The sequence below is a fragment of the Poecilia mexicana genome, unplaced genomic scaffold, assembly GCF_051168715.1.
Source record: "Poecilia mexicana isolate PSO_F unplaced genomic scaffold, ASM5116871v1 scaffold_1, whole genome shotgun sequence".
In the NCBI taxonomy this organism is placed as follows: domain Eukaryota; kingdom Metazoa; phylum Chordata; class Actinopteri; order Cyprinodontiformes; family Poeciliidae; genus Poecilia; species Poecilia mexicana.
This window is the reverse complement of record NW_028263370.1, coordinates 19,067,264-19,086,138: the sequence shown is the minus strand read 5'-3', so window position 1 is coordinate 19,086,138 and position 18,875 is coordinate 19,067,264. Positions and strand designations below refer to the sequence as shown.

The 18,875-nt window shown below is 36.4% G+C and overlaps 2 protein-coding genes across 2 annotated transcripts; one reads left to right on the top strand and one right to left on the bottom strand.

The window, feature by feature from the left end:
- Positions 1 to 8,778: 8,778 nt before the first annotated feature.
- Positions 8,779 to 14,678, top strand: LOC106924941 (SLAM family member 9-like). Its single transcript, XM_014998910.2, has 4 exons — positions 8,779 to 8,904; positions 10,468 to 10,800; positions 11,960 to 12,247; positions 13,121 to 14,678. Exons 1-4 carry the CDS (start codon positions 8,856 to 8,858, stop codon positions 13,222 to 13,224), a joined length of 774 nt encoding a protein of 257 aa, XP_014854396.1. The 5' UTR covers positions 8,779 to 8,855; the 3' UTR covers positions 13,225 to 14,678.
- LOC106924945 (parapinopsin) lies at positions 14,566 to 17,905 on the bottom strand. Its single transcript, XM_088007601.1, has 8 exons — positions 17,890 to 17,905; positions 17,546 to 17,685; positions 16,900 to 16,963; positions 16,636 to 16,761; positions 16,100 to 16,238; positions 15,861 to 16,022; positions 15,081 to 15,165; positions 14,566 to 14,932 (listed from the first exon to the last, which is right to left on the bottom strand). Exons 1-8 carry the CDS (start codon positions 17,903 to 17,905, stop codon positions 14,711 to 14,713), a joined length of 954 nt encoding a protein of 317 aa, XP_087863727.1. The 3' UTR covers positions 14,566 to 14,710.
- Between the last annotated feature and the right edge of the window lie 970 nt (positions 17,906 to 18,875).

Here is an 18,875-nt window from a genome sequence, read left to right as displayed (position 1 = left end):
CTTGTTCCCCACTGAGCTCCAGTATCTGAAACAGACATCAGCTGGCTGCTATGATAATTATTTATCTAGCATCCTGGTAAGTATGTTAATGGCTCAAAATCAACAACAAACATTCTCACACACGCACGCACACACACACGCACGCACGCACGCACACACGCACACACACGCACACACACACACGCACGCACACACACACACACACACACACACACACAGAGGATCTTGAAAGTACTTTTCTCATCCTGATATCTAATGGCCACAGCTTTGCCTGGGGTAAGGACCAGAGAGGAGCTAATTTTTGAGAGAGCTGGCATCAGTCAGAGATGACTTTGTGAACACCTACACACACACACACACACACACACACAGAGGATCTTGAAAGTACTTTTCTCATCCTGATATCTAATGGCCACAGCTTTGCCTGGGGTAAGGATCAGAGAGGAGCTAATTTTTGAGAGAGCTGGCATCAGTCAGAGATGACTTTGTGAACACCTACACACGCACACACACACACACACACACACACACATTTAAATAAAACACACTCACACAGCCTGTTGTAAGAACCTGCAAGTTCAGCTATCAAATAAATTAGAGCTTTAGAAGGATGTTTTAAATGAATCACTTCTGATGAGGTACAGTTCATTTCTCACGGTTCTTTTATTATAGTGGCTTTGACTCAGAGTAGTTATGTGAACCCCAGTCACCTTTCACCTCATCCTGACCCTCTGTGTGACCCCCTCGCCATGTTGCATATTAATCAATGAATCAATAAGCACGTTTATTAGATTGGCTTAAATGGATTAAAAATCAGAATATGAATATTCTGATCTGATTCAGCTTGATCCGAATGAAACTAATCAGAACGAGACGGGTGGTTTATGTCGCTTGATAATCCAGGGGAGTGCAATGGACAGCAAAACTGTCAATGTGATTTATTTCCGTTACAGATCTGGTTTATTGGCCATAAAAGTTTGATCGGATGAATTCATTTTGTCCCCGATTAAATGTTACAATTTGATTTTTTTTTCTTTTTCAGTCTGAATACATTTCAAGTCAAGTTTATTTGTGTAGTATATTTCAGCAACAAGGCACTTCAAAGTGCTTTATGCCATAAAAACATAATACAGTAACAAATTATGAAACAAGCAGCAAATATTGTATTTTGTCAAATGCCTTCTTCAAAACTGTCTAGCAGATATACATCAAATATGTTGATGAATATTTCAGTTATGATTAATCAAAGGTAACTCTAAACAGGTGGGTTTTTAACAGTGGACTAAAGGAACTCAGTGTTTCAGCTGTTTTGCAGTTTTCTGTTTTGCAGCATAGAAGCTGAATGCTGCTTCTCCATGTTTGGTTCTGGTTCCGGGGATGCAGAGCAGAACCAGAACCAGAAGACCTGAGAGGTTCTGAAGGTTGAGCTCCTATATCTTGCTGAAAAGTTTCTTGCGAGTAACAATAAGTTTTGTCTTATTTCTAGTATTTGAGGACATTTCCACAAAAAAATTATTGGGAAGATTTTGTATTTTTTTGAAGTGTGTCATGCTAGAAGTTAACTGTCTAGGTAAGTTAAGAGCTGAAAAAGACAATTTAACAACAGATGGGGAAATATATATATATTTTTTTCTTTCTTCAGAACTCATATATATTGAAATCTACAGAACAGTTAATGCAGAACACCAAGCCCTCCTCCGGTCTACCTGCTGGTCTTTAACTGCAGTGGACGAGCAAACATGATAGATGACTAAGGCCTGAACAGTTTTTTCCCTGTGATCCGACCAAACCATCTGGTAGCCATTAGCTCATGGAGACCCCTCCCTTTAGCTCTCCTCTGCTCACGGTACCTTCCTCCACCGCCTTGACTCTTTTTCTCCACCAGGGGGCCCCATTTGTACCCATAACCCGTTTTATCGCTTAGATTTAAAAATTACATAACTGACCAGTGCATCTGTAAACATGTAAATAATATTATACTTCCAACACTTCTATGGTTATGATGGTGTTGATTAAAGAAATTAAAATCTTAGAAATTACTGTGTATTCAGGAAATGAATGACATTCAGAAAGAATAAAATATCTGGGATGCTTTTGGAACAAACCTCCAGTTTTGTCGCTTCAACCACTAACTGTATCACCATGACATTATTTAATTTATATAAGAAGAAGAATGACTGACATAACAGTCATAAGAAAATCTATGAGCTGCAACATCAGTTCTTTAATAAAAGCTCCTGTATAAAAGCAGTAATTTTAGCAGTTTATTGGTATGAAGAACTCAAATAAGTGTTAACAGCAATGCCAAGAGGAAAAACTTCTGCAAACATCACACAGATGTAAATGTTGCTTCCTGTCAATGAGGCAAAGTGGAGGTAAAGAAAGCAGTTAAGTTGGAAACATTAAACACAATCTTATTGAGAAAGGAAAAGCCAAACAGGTCTGACCGTGAAATGAAACTGAAGAATAAAAGTCAAACATGCTGAATATTAAGGTTTTTACAAGTTTAGTTAGAAAAAAAGAGAAAAAGCTTCATATAAAAACATAAATGTTTGAATGGCTAGAAAAACAAGCTTCTGATGCAACTTAAACGAAAAGTTGCCTTTGATTGAATGACAGGACTTCTTGAACTTTTATAAACAGATCTGAGGTTTTTGGTATCTCTTCTGCTGAATAAGCTCTAATGCACGGTGTTGGAGGGATGTTGGTTGGGTTTGTTTGTTTCATCATATATAGACTCATTTGATGATCAAATAAAAATACATCTTTAGATATACAACTATAAACAATAGATTTCTGACCACAATATTACTGGGGTTCTTATTTTTTTTGACAATGAATTAAAGCAACCTTCTGAATGTAATGTCACAAATCAGCAGGTGCTGCCCCTCACCTAGTATTCCCAATGAAGCCCTGCGTGCCTACCCACCCAAGCTGAGCATCAGCACACTGTACAACGGCTGCTGGAAAAGTTTTGTTGTTGACTTACCATTCAAAAACCACTTACTGCATTCTTATTGGTTGTCCAGGAGGCTTCATTTCTGCTTTTGAAAGATGTACAGTTGTATAATTGTTCGTCTTTTTGCAGCCATTTTCACCTGGGAGTGTAAACATTGAGTTGGGGGGCCGTAGCCAGCAGCAGTTTAAAGTGATTCTAAGTAACAAAAGGTTTAAAAGCAATCTGAAAGATCAAAATATAACGAACATGTTTTGTATAGCCCATAGACTCATATGGTTCAAGGAAGCCTAATAAGTCACCTTTAAATACATCAGATGATGCATTGTGCTGAATGAAGCGTGTTGGGACAGGACAAATTTCTGCACTCCAATCATGGACAGTTTAGTCAGAAGCATTTGACGGTTTGACCAGCATATCTGTTTTCTATGTAATTAAATCGTCCTCTAATTCTTTGTTTTTTGCGCAGTGGTTGGCCCAATCTGTAGGCTGTATTTGCAACAGTAGTTTTACTTTGACCGCGGTTTCAGAAACATTGCCAGCAACATTTGCAATGACAGCAGATTACTCACTTTTACAACTGGAGTGGAGTACACTGCTGTCATGTAGCAAATGGCTGTTCAATCCGGACTGGGACACAGGGAGGAAGACAGGATTGTGATTCTCATGGCTCATGACAACTTTCTAGTCAAATTCTGCCTCCAAGTGGTTTTAGGTACCAGTTCAGTCAGTTTTCACACGGGAGGAGATTGGCTGCAGAAGTGGCAGAGGCAAAGAACAACTGCACCAGGTAGAGGTAAAAAGCGCTTCAACACACATATTTAACAGAATCATTTTCTGAGTTCATTTAATAGCCTACACTGTTTAAATTTACTAGCCTACACTATTAAAATTTTTTAAGAATTTAAAATTAAAATGTTGAGAAAGTTATCTCCAGGACAGGATGTGTAGTCATTTATGTCTTTTGAATAAGTTTAGAGATTTGCTCTGTTTGAGTCATTATATGACATTTATGTGACGCACGATATACTGAATAAAGCTGGTGTCTGCGATATCGATGTGTGCAAAGTTGTAGTTGCGAAGGACTGAGTGCACTCAGCAAATAATAGGCTTTTTATGCTCTGTATGCAAATATCTGACCACCTGGAGGGTCACACTGTTCCAAACCTGACACAGATTTATGTCTGTGAAGCAATAAAACACTCTTAAGAGGCAGTTTAAAGGAAGGAAAGATTGGGGAGGGTGCGGAAATATTGAAATTGTTGTTTCTATTGTATTATTGAACAATAGAAAATGTTCCTAGATCTCCTCAACTTGGAGAAAATATAAATGCATAGCACTGTGTTAGGGAGCTGTTAGTGAAAAACACCAAACACCATATAAAGGACTTCTGGAGAACCACTGCATCTAAATACATACCAAAATACAAAATGTTTTTCTATTTAAGTATTTCAGTTGTTTTTTGTTATTTTAAATAAGATCTGGAAAAAAAAAACTAAGAACCCACTGCACTGAAGCCCTTTGAAAACTTCATGGTTATTCCTTCAAATATTGATTTCTGAACTTTTCCCAAGTTAAAACATTTGTATTGTTGTTTCTAAATTAATATTAATTTGTTTTCTTTGTATCTTTTTCGTTATTTTGACCATTTCTCATTTTCTGCAAATAAATACAAAATGTTTGCTTGTAATTTCATTACATGTTGTCAGTAGTTCATAGAATAAAAGAACAAAGTTAATTTTACTCAAACATAAACCTTTAAAGAGTAAAATCAGAGAAACTGATCATTTTAAGTGGTCTCTTAATTTTTATACCTACAATGTGTTTATTCTGCTCAATCAAATAAAACGGAGTGTATGTATGTTTGAATAATTATATTTTCTATAAAGCATACATATTTTTAATTAACATAATTGCCCCAGTGATAAATAAAAATAAAAGGGATAAAAAATTAAAACCTCATTGTGCTTATTGTTAATTTTGCACTTTAAAGTCATTGCAAAAAATGATTAAGTTTGAAAATGATTAATAGCAGCATGAGAATGTAACAGTGAGAACATAAAGTGACTTGCTAAGTGCAAAAAGTCTCCCGTAGTTTTTCAGGTCCAAATGAAATGAAAGTTGAACTCTGTCTAAAATTATCTCATTTGTTTTCCTGTGTAACTATGAAGAAAACAGCCCTTTCATAACGGCCCTGACAATAACTTTAATGTAAACGTACTTGGTAACTTTCTGTTTGTCGATCCAGAGGATTAGCCAGCGTGAGCTGCAGAGGTAGCTGGTGGTTTGTTGTTTTGTCTCTTCTGTTGGTCTGAATGTGTTTCCAGCAGGTTTGTTCATCCCGTCTGGAGGGCGAAGCATCCGGACCCCAAGCTTTTTGCAATATCGCAGCAAAGCACATGTATCACATCAAGAAAGCTTGATGAGCTAAATAATAATAAAGAAAAACAGCAACAGCAAGTTAATGGCTTGAGCCCAACTATCTTGGCTGGACTTTTATGAGCTACTTTTTAACAACTTCGAAGGAAAGATGGCCATGAAATGAACTCGGCGCTCGGTGGGCAGACTTCAGTCTGAACCTGCAGCTCACTGTCAATAACGTGGGCTAAAAATTATAAACTGATGTTTTTAAATACAGATCTGATCAAAAATACACATTTTTGTTTTTAAATTGTTCTGCACATTTTGTTCTCTCTTGGTTGGAAAACAAATGGTTCCTTTGGGATAATAAAGTTTATTTTAACAGTTTTTCATTAAAATGTCCAAATTAACAGTAATATTATTTTAGATCTATTTTTCTTGTCGTCAGGTTGGAAACTATGCTTTTTTTTTACGTCATTTTTAATAAACATTAACATCACACAGATAAAAACACATCCATCTTATTTTTGTTAAATGATTCTGTTTTTATTTCTTTTAAGACCAAAGAACAGAAACAAAAATGTGGTTCTTTAAAGTTGACAACAAATTATCAATAGTAGTTGAAATTCAAAAATTATGAGCAGTCTGTCTTTCAAAATATCATGTAAGTTTGTGGCACTAAATAAGTCTTAATTATCTGGACTGAGGGCTCTTTGGATTGTAAAAATTGCTGGTTATTATTTTTGATGCTCTATGTCCAGTTATTTACAATTAATTTCTTGTTTTTAAAACACTTGTTTGAAATAAATAAATTGAAACAAACAGAATTGTAGAACCTCATTTGCTCAGATCACTTTTTCATATAAAGCTACAAAAATAAGGAAGTTTTTAACGCTGCATGTAAAAGCTGAACCTGAACTTAAAAAGTTAACTCTCTGAAGGAAAATCAAAGACGGGATCATTCTTAACACTCAGATTTAATGGATGATCAGATTTAATGGATGAGAAAGTCTGCGTAGGAGTGAATTAGTATCATATTCAATTTTTAGTGTTGGCTGAATGTGTTAGGATGTCCAATGATATTTATATAAATTTAGACACTGCAAGGCTGTTTATGAATATACAAGGAGAAAAACGTATTTTTTATTGCATCTAGATTTATAAATTGTACGTATGTTAATGTATATATTTTTTATTATATGGATTTGGAGGTTGCAAATGTGCCTACCTGCTCACCTACATGTGAGCAGGTAGGCTCATGCAGGTAGCCTACCTGTGAGCAGGTAGGCTCATGTGCCTACCTGCTCACATGAGCAGGTAGGCAGAAAAACATACGTATACTTACTGTAATTTATAAATTGTATATATTTTAATGCCTAGAAATACCCAACCAGGGCCTATTAGCTCTAGCTACACACTCTTGGTGCAATGCACCAGTTACAGACTTGTTCTGTCCTGTGTTTGTGTGCATTGTGCCTGTCAAATAAACAGATAAATAAATAAACTATAGAAGAGGGGAATATGATGGTTTCCAGCTTATTGTGCAGGAGGCAGCAAACACGGATTAACGCAGAAAAGATTCTTCTCTCCTGTTCCTGTCGCTCAACGGAAATAAAACTGATGTAACAAATGACAGAAAAAACTTTGATAACTGATTAAATGTCCAGTATAACCACACACACTCACACACACACGCACTCACGCACACACACACTCACTCACCTCCAGCCCTGAGACCACCCAGGTCTGAGAAGACCACCTGGCTGACCAGCACACCACTGCATGTTTTTGATCATCAGGTCTGGGAACACACATAGGGCCAGATAAAAGGTGAACACACACACGTGTGTTTGGTCATAATACTGTCACACACACCACTACCCACTAGCACACACATGGGTAATAATGGAGCCTTTGCTTTTATGGTTTTAACTCCTGTCTGGCTCAGGGTGTGTGTGTGTGTGTGTGTGTGCGTGTGTGTGCGTGTGTGTGTGTGTGTGTGTGCGTGTGTGTGCGTGTGTGTGTGTGTGTGTGTGTGTGTGTGTCCATTAAAGTGGTGTGTGACCTGATGAGAACTAATGGATTGACTGGCAGACCCAGTGGGGGAGTGGGTGTGTGGACGGGGATTAACATGAAGGACAAACACATCCAGGACTAAATCATTAGACTTTAGTTGGTAGTGACTGCAGGGCCGTAAAACATTTTGTAATGAAGCTGCTGCTGAGATCTGTCCCCTAATGAGATCTGGTTCCTGTTTTTCAAGAACCCCATTCCTTGGGGCGACGTCTTGTTGACAGATTATTTCTCGTATGCTCAATTTAATTTTTCACCACAAAAATGATGCAAAGCAATGCAGCAACTTCTTTGGAGGAGAAGTATGTGGTCTGTAGTATTTTCTCTTGAATATGGGTAAATAAGGCCATAACATGTTGTTTTTTGCAAACCTGTAGCCAAACAATCATTTTGAAGTTTTTAATTCTACAAATAAGGTAGTTTTGTAATTGCTTTTTGTATTTCATTAAGTTATCTTGGACTAATTTTGAAATTAGTTTTATAATCTGAAATGCTTGCAGGACTAAAATAGATACCTGTAAGGATGGAAGTACTTTTTCACAACACTTTAAATGTACTGCAAAAACACAAAATCTTACTGAGTAGTTTTGACTAGTTTCTCGTCTAAGTATCTTGAAATTAGACTAAATTAACTTACAAGTAAGTTTTCAGGAGCTTCTTCTAAGTCAGTATTTCCTTAAAATTAATTTTAAAAAGTACTGGTACTTGCAGATCATTTCACTGATAAAACATTTTCCCACATCATAAGTGAACAAAATCTGTTAGTGTAACTAACTTTTTTATTTAAAAAAAAATAGTCAAGAATAATTGTCTTTAAAAAGCTCCTTGTAAGTTAGTCTTGTTGTATTTTAATTGTACTGAGACATTTGCAGTGGAAACTGGACCAAAAATATTTGGTAAGATTTTATGTTTTTGCCGTTTGTTCTGCTGATAGTGTGTTACCCATAACTGCATGTGTAATTACAATGTGAAATATTCATCTAAGCAAAGAATAAATCTGAAAACGGAAGTAACATGTGACCTAAACTAATCTTGAAAGGTTTAATCGGTGAGGATTCTCCGAACCAAAAGGTTGCAATAGAAGCAGACGAGGCTGCGTCTGACAAACAAGACGATGGAAGAAGAAAATAACCAAAATGTGAAAATGAACAGATGAGCAGTAAAAATACAGCAGGTTGAATTAACCAAAAAAAGAATAAAATTTTGACATGACAGGATTTGCGTATTTTCAGGGTCAGACCATTATTTACCACCTTATGCTGAAAACATAAACACACACTAAAACGCTGCCTGTCAGCCAGTCAATGCCTGTTCAGCTAAAAAAAAAAGCTCAAATGAGGGAGCGATGTGTGAACAGCGTTTCCTCTCTGCTTCTCCTTCCTGGTTTTTGCAGCTTTCGCTCTGATGAGCAGCACCAACGCTGACGGTTTCACTACAATGCAGAACAACATCAGGTGGAGCAGAAATGGCAGCGCGCTCAGGAGTGACATGCTGCTCAGTTTACCTCACAGCAGGTAAGGTCTGTTATCATTTACCTCACAGGTAGAGAAACTCAGAGAGTTTGTTGTTTTCAGTTATAATGTGGTGCTTAGACACAGGACTCATATTTAAATATATATATTTATATACACCTACAATGACATACAGAGATTAAGTAGTGAAAATCTGAGGTTGAATAATGAGTGGGATGAAACAACTGTTTGTCAAACTTTCATATTTCCTACAGGAAATGACATAATTTCAGTTCAATCAGGTTTAGCTTTAATTTATATAAAGATATTCTAAAACTCGCATGATTGATCTGCATTTTCTAAATAAATTTGATCTTGTTGAAACATCATTAGGTGAGTCTCAAAGAAAAAGAAGAAAAGTTTCTGATCTTCGCTTCACAAGACTGAGCCAACATGTTGTGTAAAAACTATTATTTTTGTTTTATTGAACCTTTGAGTTGGAGAAGTTGAACAGCGGCGATGAAAACTGAACAATCATAATGAACAGTGTTGTTTACCAGATTCCTGTAGTCATGTCGCAGTAACAATCACTCGAGTTATGTTGTTTTCTAGACTCTTAAAGATGCTTAAAGTGACTTTTTAAATAATAAACGAAATTCTCCCTTTAGTTTTTGCTTTGATTTTACTCATAAATGTCAAATCTTGGTAGTAATCAGTTTTTTTTCTGTTTTGTGGTGGAAACTTCCAAGTTTTTGACTCTCAGTTTTCTGCGTTGAAGCTTTGACATCATATCTCCTCCACCAATGTATTTTACTCTTACAGTTGGAAAAGTTTATTTTTCTCTGTTACAGATTTTAGCCTCTGCGCTGCAAAAACACCAAATATTACAAAGTATTTTTGTTTAGTTTCTAGAGCAAATAATTTATTACATTTAAAATAAGACAAAACTTACCAGTAACTTTTTAGCAAGATATAAGGCCTTGTTTCAAGTCAATAAATCTTGAATATTGATTTTAAAAAAGCAGCAGTTCTACTGGCAGATTATTTTATTACAAGTCATTTTTCCCACAGTATAAGTGAAATAATCTCCCAATAAAAAACTGTATGTTTTTTTATCAATATTCAAGAATTACTGACTTTAAGCAAGCTGGTATATCTTGCTGAGAAGTTAATTGTAAGTTAATTTTGTCTTCTTTTAAGTGCAATTGGTCGTTAGCATTGAAAATTAGACAAAAATACTTGGTACAATTTTGTGTTTTTGCAGTGTGCTGGTTTAGAACAACAGATTTAATTAGTATTTTTCAAAAAATAATGTATTTTTTAATTTGAATTGAATTTGGACATCAATAGGGGCCAAATTGTAGTTGAGATTCAGATAGCTCATCTCTGGATCATTGAGAAAAGAGTGTGTAAAAACATTTTTTATCACAAACTCAGTACATGTTACCAGTATGATGCAGTATTTCATAAAAAGGTTTCTTATGGAACTCCAAACTGAGCTGGCAGTTTCATCTCATTGTAACTGTTCAGAGTTGATTCAGGTGCATGTTTCATGTCTGAAAAATACTTTTTTGGTTTTGATATTTGCTACTGTAAGGGAGTTTACAAATGTCCTCTGTCTTTCAGTTCTGTTGTGCTACGTTTGTGCAAAAGAGGAAAAGAAAATTGTGAAAGCAAGAGAGAGAACGAATGTCACGCTGCAGCCGGTAGAAAGCCAACACAACGCCCGGGTTGTGTGGACCTTCGGAGTTGAAAGCCCAAACATCCGAATTGCATCAGCAAACCTGCGTAAAGAAGTGAAATGTGACTATGAGGAGAAGTTCAGAGCCAGACTTCTTCTTGACAGCCTCACCGGAGCTCTGACCGTCTCACAGCTGGAAACCAGCGACTCAGGCGTTTACCAGTTCCAGTCTATCAGCAGCAAAATCCTGAGCAGAGATTTCCACCTGACTGTCTACAGTGAGTGGAAACATCTTTTTATCACCATGTAATAATCATCACACATGTTTACTAAATGAGCAGCTACGCCTTCATTAAGAGTAATGTGTTAAAAAATGGATGTAAAACATTTCCTTAGTACTTTTGTCTCAAAATTAATACTTAAAGAAATGAAGAATTAGACATTTCCTTCTGTCCAGACATTGGTTTTGTGGGAAACCATAATTCAGGTGTTTCCCCTCTTCAAGGCTCTTTTTAAGTCACCAGGGTAAATTTCAGGGACTGTTTCTAGTGTTTCCACTGCATTTATCAGGGTAAAAAGACACAGGCTAGACATTTTTCTCAGATGAAGGAGAGCACAGCACTGTTTCCCTTACCAGGAACTTTTATTTATTTATTTATTTATTTATTTATTTATTTATTTATTTATTTATTTATTTATTTATTTATTTATTTATTTATTTATTTCTTAAGGCAGGTTTTAGCTTTTTTCATTGACTGATTTTCTGTTTTTTAATTACATTTCAATCTGAAACCCATTCTATCAACTATAACTGTTGTATATTTTCATATGGCTGTTTACAAGCTTCTTTGTGACAGAAAGAGAATATCCTTCATTTATGTTAGTATTTAAAACAGTTTTTTTTTCTGAGCCACAAACAAAATCAACCACAAATAGATTTTTGTTCTAATGAGGCACAGTTGCAGCTGCTCTGTGTGTGCGGCTTAGTGATGCATCGCTCACATTTCATTTATTACAAACCAGCGGATGTAACAAACTTCCTCTGAATTTGAAGTGTCAGTGTAGGGACCTTTGGTCGCTTTACAGCAACCTCAACAAAACAGCCACTCTACCTGTAGCACCTGCAAAACAAAACCTCTGCAACCAAATATTTAAATATATATTCATTTTTGTGGATATTTTCTCAATTTATAAATAAAAATAATGTTTTTACATATATTAAGTTTATTCAGTTATGTTTTCCTTGAGTTGTTTTTTTTTTTTAACTGATTCTGGATATTAAAATTTACTTATATGTCCAAAACTTCTCACTCTACATGTGACAAACATGACTCCTCCCATTGTTTATCGTAAAGATTGGATCTAGGTTAATTAGTCAGTGGAACTGTACTTATAAACTCAGAGTCCTCTCATCGTTTCTCATGTTTCTTTCCTCAGGTTTCCTGCCTGCGCCGTCCATTACCGTCAGGTCATCTGTCATTAACAGCAGCTCTGCTTCAGTCACTGTGGAGTGTTCAGTCCAGAACAGCAGGGAGCTGAAGCTCTCCTGGTACCGAGGGACCGAGAGACTGAAGCAAACCAGCAGTCCCAGTCTGCCCACTATGCTGACGCTCTCTCTGGAGGTAGACGCCCCTGAGGGAGACGACTACAGCTGTGTGGCCGAAAACCCTGTAGAGAGACAAACCACCAAACTGCTTACGAAGGACATTCAGCTGGGAAATGCAGGTATAGTTAAAAATAATGGATGTTTATAGTCTCCTCTCTTAACACCAACCTTTCAATGACTTAAGTGAACTGAATAATTACAGAGATACAGGCTACTGGAGTTGGTTACTAGCTAGTTGAGTAACTTTTTTTGAAAATCTTTACTTTTAGAAGTATTTTTACTGCACTGTACCTTTTATTTTTACTTGAGTAATTTTATTACCAAGTATTTGTGCTCTTACTTGAGTAAAATTTCTGGATTTTCTACCCACTGAATGAAAAACAAACATGTTTTAACCACAAATTAACCAGGGAGACACACTGTTTTTGTTTTTAATGGGTTGCAGTTTTTGTTAAAGTTTTAAAAGTTTTTTTTTATTGAAAGAAACTTATTTGGAAAAATTGTCATTTTGGTCCTTAAAATACCAACATTTCCACTTAGCTTTATATTTTGTTCCATCTGGTAATGCAATATTTTAATATTAAATGATTAATCGTTTGATCAGTTACTCAGTACTTGAATAAACCTTTTACCTAACACTTGATTAAAAGTATGTTAAAGTAGTGCAGCTCTTAATTGAGGACAGTCTTTGGGTACTCTGTTCACATCTGCTAGCTACTAACCAGATTCATCAATAAAATAGAAATCAGTTTTTGGAAAATGATTGACACTTAGCAGTGAATCAACGCCTCCGAAAAGCTTCCACACTGCAAAAACACAAAATCTTATGAAACAATTTTAATCTTGGGACACTTGAAATAAGACAAAACTAACTAACAGGTATGTTTTCAGTCAATAATTCCTTAATATTGATGGAAAACTACTAGTTATAATTGAAATAATCTGCCAGTGGAGCTTTTTTTTACTTGCTCCATTTTGTTTGTGTTCTTCAGAAAACAGCAGCTGGTGTCAGAATGAAGCCACCGTCAGGCTGATCGTTTCTGCAGGAATTGCCTTGGTTTTGATTCTTCTTCTGGTTGACTACATCAGGTTCTGAGGATGAGCCATGAACTAACGGCATGGAAACCCAACACTCGCTGGTTCTCACACTGGAGCAGAGACAGTTCATGCATTCAAAACTTGGTGAACTACAGTTTTTGTGTTAAAAGAATCTAAGAAACAAACCCTGAGAGCACAAATTACCACAGCAAAGTCTGTGATGAACTGGACCCAGTACTGACGCTCGACTGAATGTAAGAATGTAATGGATCTGCGAGTAAAGTTTTAACATTCCCTGCGATATGACAAAACATAACCTGTAAATAAGTTAGTTTTTACATTCCAATCAGTAGTTTGATCACTGATAGTTTGTAACTTGAACTTGTCTGTTTAATTTGCATTGTTTGTCCCTCTTCCACCAAAACACTGCATAAAATAGTCCATAAAAATGTATTATCATTATCTAACTGCTAAGATTGAAGCTAAATGCTAGCTAAGCTAAGCTAAGCTAACTATAATTGATTCACCTGTTTACCAAATACCTGCTCATCTTAAACAACTGGTTTTGTAATTTAAAGTGCTTAAAGTTATCTAGGGTTTTCCACCAATTCTTGCTTTCCAGAGTAGCTCCCATAATGACCAACACATAAACAATGAGGTTAATAAAAGGTGAGCTGTAATGTATGCACCTTCATCCTTTATCTGACAGTAAAATTAGAGCTGATTTCCGGTGCATCTCTTTGGTAGCGATACGTCATTTTGAAGAAAGCCTCCATCTCCCGTCCTTGTTTTCGGAGAGCGCAGCATCCTGTGTGGTCAAGGGGCAGCAGTTCAAAACATTGCGGTTGCCTTTATTTTTCACAGACTGGCCTTGATAAACACAAAGAACTCTGCACAGACGTTTCGTCTGATAAGATTAAATAAGACATGCATCTGTTACTTTTGTTTTTCATTTATGTTGTGAGTCTGTGACAGACTATCATGAAGGTGAAAAATACGATGTGTGCCCAGAGTTTGGGGGTTTCAGAAACCGTTCAGAGGAACAGAGAGCACTCTCACTTCCTGTGTAGAAACATCTACAGGTTAACCTTTACCACATAGGCTACTTTAACTCAGAACAGTGGAGATTCAGACTCCTCTGCTTATTTTGACTAATACAACATAATGAAGTGAACAACCATGATGAGATTAAATAAGCAGAAAGTTTTTCCCTTTCCTCTTTGCAAAATCCTTCAGGCTCATCCAGATTTGATGGACATAGTGTGAGATCACACATTTTCAAATCCTCTCAAGGATTTTCATGTCATAACTAATTTCCAAAAACCAGCTAGGTGTCTTTTTAAATCGTCTCGGTTATTTTTAGAAGCAGTAGAAACCCAAAGGAAAATCATGCAAAATATGAATTTTGAATAATCCTTTAATAAGAGGAAAGGAAATAAGAACATTTCCAGCAACTAAGACATTTTTTGTTTGATGTACATGTAGATTTTAATAAAATATGTTTTTGTTCAACGTCTCTGTCCCTGATTTATAAAGGATCTGTGTCACAGGCTGAAGTCGGTTCTAGTAATGGCAGTGAGGACCGGCTCTAACACTGGTTTCCTGGGTTTTCTGGTCCACAGCAGGGCCAGACCAGCCTCACGAAAACTCTGATGGAAAAAGTAGATGAAAGGGTTCAGACAGCAGTCCAGGTATGACATCACTGACGACAGCGTCCTCAACCAATCAGGGGCCGGAGCCAGGTTCGTCCTACCCAACAGGATCAGCTGAACGGTGGATGGAGCAAAGCATAAAGACAAACATGTCAGGAGTAAAACTACAGTTTCTAAGATATTCTTCTACACGGAAGACAGCCGTTTGGTTTCTTTCTTTTTTCCATGCTTTGCATTAGTAGATGCAACAGCTTGTGTTTACCTCAGACATAAAAAAGGGAGTGTAGCAGATGATGTAAGAAGCCGCTAGCAGAGGGGTCACCTCGGACAAATCTGTGTCTTCATCGCTGAGACAAACAAGAAACACAATAAAAAGGAGGTTTAATCATCACACAGCCTTTCATTAAACTGCTGCTTGCAGTGAAAATTTGGTGATTTCAGGATTATTCAGTCAGTTAACAGATAAAACCTGTTGCACATGAATGGCCTAATCAGTATTCATCAGATTTTTGAAGACAGCTGGTTGCACAGCGCTTTATTTTGGAAAATCAAAGTAAATATGTATACAATTATACACCACACTTTCCATTCTTTTTAAATAAGTTGAAAATCTTTTATCATTTGTCTTCTACTTCACGGTTCTATTCTTCTTCACTAACCCTAACCCAGTACCATTTTGTGTCTGTATATCATCTACAATTCTAATAATAAGTTTGAAAATGAAGAACATTAAAGATATTTGTCAGATATTAAAGATTCTCTGTACGGTTGACAGTTTACCGTACAGAGAAGTATAGAAAACTGTCAACAGAGGGCGCTACATGTCAGATTGTTTTTCTGTCGTTCTGCTGCTGGTTTTTATCTGTCATTATTTTTATTTAAAACTTTGTTCAAGCCATTTTTTAATTGCTTCCTTTGGCATCACTCAACATGTAGCTGTTGCTGTGTGAATGAACTTCTCTCCTGCTGCTGTAATGTAAGATAAACCCATTAACTGTAAACCTTCCTGCTGATGTTGTGTGACGTTGTTCACCTGGTGTACCTGTTGCTGAAGCGACAGCTGACAACGATCCTCACAGAGCAGATGAACATGAGGAGGAAAGGAAGGAAGATGCAGATGGAGAAAGCACAGAGGATGTAGGTCATCATGTCCGAGTAGCTGCTCTCCCAGAAAACGGCACACAGCATCTCTGAAGGATCGTACCTGAAAGTGCAGAAAAATATTTCTGATATTTATAAATGAACAATGACTTACATTTCTGAGCCAACTACTGTACAAACCTGACCCAGTCATAGATGACAGGGATGCTCCCAAATACCAACCCCGTTACCCAGGAGGTCAAACAGGCTGCTGCCATGAAACCAAACACAGCCCTTCCTGTGGGCGACGTGCCAATCAGACGCTGCGCACTGAGGATGGCTGTGAAATTCATTAAAATTCAATTAGATAAAATTATTATATATTAAAATTTCCTGCACAAAGTGTAGTAAAAAGAAGGAATGCCCTGGGTAAATACCCACAGCAGATCTAACACGTTGACCTTGTATTAAAATGGAAAAAACTGCATAAAAAAACAAATACTGGCTCATTACTTCCTCTGGATTCAGAGGGAAATCAGAAACCTTTAGCTTCATGTGAGCACCTTTAAGAAAAGAACATGCTCTTTCAGTGGAAGGCATGCAAGTGTCTGTAAACAGAGCAAAAATATCAGCAACGGCATTTAAAGCAGCATTTTTTAAACCTTTCTTTACAGTTTCTGGAGATCAGTTTCTCCTCCTCGACATCAACTAGTCATTTATGAAAGTTTTATTATTACCTATGCTGCCTATGGATGAGGTGATGAAGGCAAACTTCAGCAAGCTGACGACTTCACACCATGGAGACTTCTGTCCCTCCGTCAGGGCGGCCATCATGGATCCAGACGTGATCAGAAGTGAACATCCTGATTATAAATCATAATTTAATGTTAAAAAGAACCTTTCTACTAGTACAGTCAAACAGCATGGAAGTACACATAAAAATATAGCGGTAAAGTGAAGCAACATAAACATGGTTTCACTGGAAATCTTGAAAGTGGTACCTAGATCTGACATGGTGAGACTGATGAATGGAAGCCAGTAACGGCAGCAGAACTGACCTCTGCACTGAAAACAACAACATAAAGGGAGCAAATGGACAGACACCACGTCATATTTTTGAATAAAATGTGAAACACAGTCCTTTACGAGCGGTAAAATAGAATAGAATAACATACACTGGAAAAAGAAACCTGTGATCCAACTTAATTTAGTGGAAATAACAAAAATGATTCATATAAGTAACAAAAAATAACAAAATCAGGCAAAATAAAATATTTCCAAATCAGTTTCTTTCAATAAAATTGTATAAAACTTTAACAAAAATTCCAGGTGTGTCTGAGTCTGGTGAATTTTTGGTTAAAACATGTTTGTTTTCATTCATTGGGTAGAAAATCCAGAAATTTTACTCAAGTAAGAGTAGAAATACTTCATAATAAAATTACTCAAGTAAAAGTAAAAAGTACAGGATAGTAAAAATATTCCTAAAAGTGTTTCTTTTTTTTCCTTTCAAAAAAGTTACTCAGTTACTGTAATTGAGTAAATGTCACTAGTTACTTCCTCACTAAGTATAACTGAGGTCTGGAGTTAAATCAGGACTCCATAAACCATGCGTAGACTGAAAAGAAGTCAGTAATGTGACGACCTTACCATGACCTTGATGATCAGAACCACACTGTTTCCAACAACTCCCACGATCATTTCTCCACCCAACACAGCCACCAGCAGCCACTTCTCCTCCTCAGACCAATGCTTTTCAGGGAGCAGAGTCCCATTCAAGCCGTCACTCACTGGAACAGAGGAAATACAGAACGCAGATGAGTTCAGCTTCCCACCAACATATTAAGTTACACTGAGAGATTTCATGAGAAAAAGATGTAACACAACAATGGAAAGGAACAGAGTACAATTTGGAAAATGATCATTTAAAAGATTAATTGTTCTGTGAATTAATAACTCTACCAACAGGTTTATACGGTCAAAATGATGCTTACTGGTCCAGCGAGCCATCGAGCTTCAGCACCGATAACAAGTGAGTGTGTTCACAGAGCCCAGATGAAGGAGTCATCAGAAACCTATTCAATTAAACTTCACACGCTCCATTGCACTTACGCAACAAGGCTTGTGTACTCTTCATATGCCTGGGCATTTCTGTGAACATGTATTACTAGTATTGTGTAAGACGTTTGGCTGTGTAGCAGAAAGCAGTAAAACAATTTCATTTCTGCTTTCAAACATCTAGAGATAGAGACAACATTCGGACTATTTATTCGTATTTCTATTTGGTTCTCGTGAAATCAGCTGCATGAGATTTTACCATGTTGTATTGTTTTGACCAATTATTAAACACAACTGATAGCAAATAAGACTCAAATTCTGACATACATAAGGAACAGTTATTACAGTTATTATTATTAGTAGTAGTATAAGTAGTAGTAGTTTTTAAAAGTACCTTAAGTGCTGCTCTGCCTTAAGTCATCAACAGGAGAGTGCTGCTGCCCTGTTGTTATATAAAACACAGTGCAGCCCCTAAAGTACTTTTAAAAAGAAAATAAGAAACAAATAATAATAACAATAATAATGATAAATCGATTTGCTTAATTACTTACTTTTTTATTGATAAAATGTTTGTTTATAAATACAAAGAAAAAAGTTAGGAACAGAACAAAGAATGTGTGCACAGCCTTCTGTAAGTGCATTGGAAGAAAAACCAAAACATAATCAGAAATCAGACATAATCATAAATAAAGGAAAAACAATTCAATGACCTATAATGTCCATATATGTTTTCAGCTTTTTTGTTTGCACTTTAGGAAATAGTGCATAAATACAGGTTCGATTTCTTTAACCAAAACTTAAAAAAAAAAAAAAAAAGGTGAAGATGATGAAAATTTACATTTGTGGATATGAAAATTGCCAAATATAACTAACAATTTGCTTATCTGCCAGTGTTATGTTTACATTCGTGTTATTTCCATGG

Excerpts from the sequence above, each read along its gene's own strand:
- LOC106924945 (XM_088007601.1), bottom strand. Across the intron at positions 16,239-16,635 it reads CTCATCCATAGGCAGCATAG|CCATCCTCAGTGCGCAGCGT; the intron begins GTAATAATAAAA and ends TGAATTTCACAG. Across the intron at positions 15,166-15,860 it reads AGCTGTCGCTTCAGCAACAG|CGATGAAGACACAGATTTGT; the intron begins GTACACCAGGTG and ends TGTTTGTCTCAG.
- LOC106924941 (XM_014998910.2), top strand. The coding sequence starts at position 8,856 with ATGGCAGCGCGCTCAGGAGTGACATGCTGCTCAGTTTACCTCACAGCA. Across the intron at positions 10,801-11,959 it reads TTTCCACCTGACTGTCTACA|GTTTCCTGCCTGCGCCGTCC; the intron begins GTGAGTGGAAAC and ends TTCTTTCCTCAG. Across the intron at positions 12,248-13,120 it reads CATTCAGCTGGGAAATGCAG|AAAACAGCAGCTGGTGTCAG; the intron begins GTATAGTTAAAA and ends TGTGTTCTTCAG.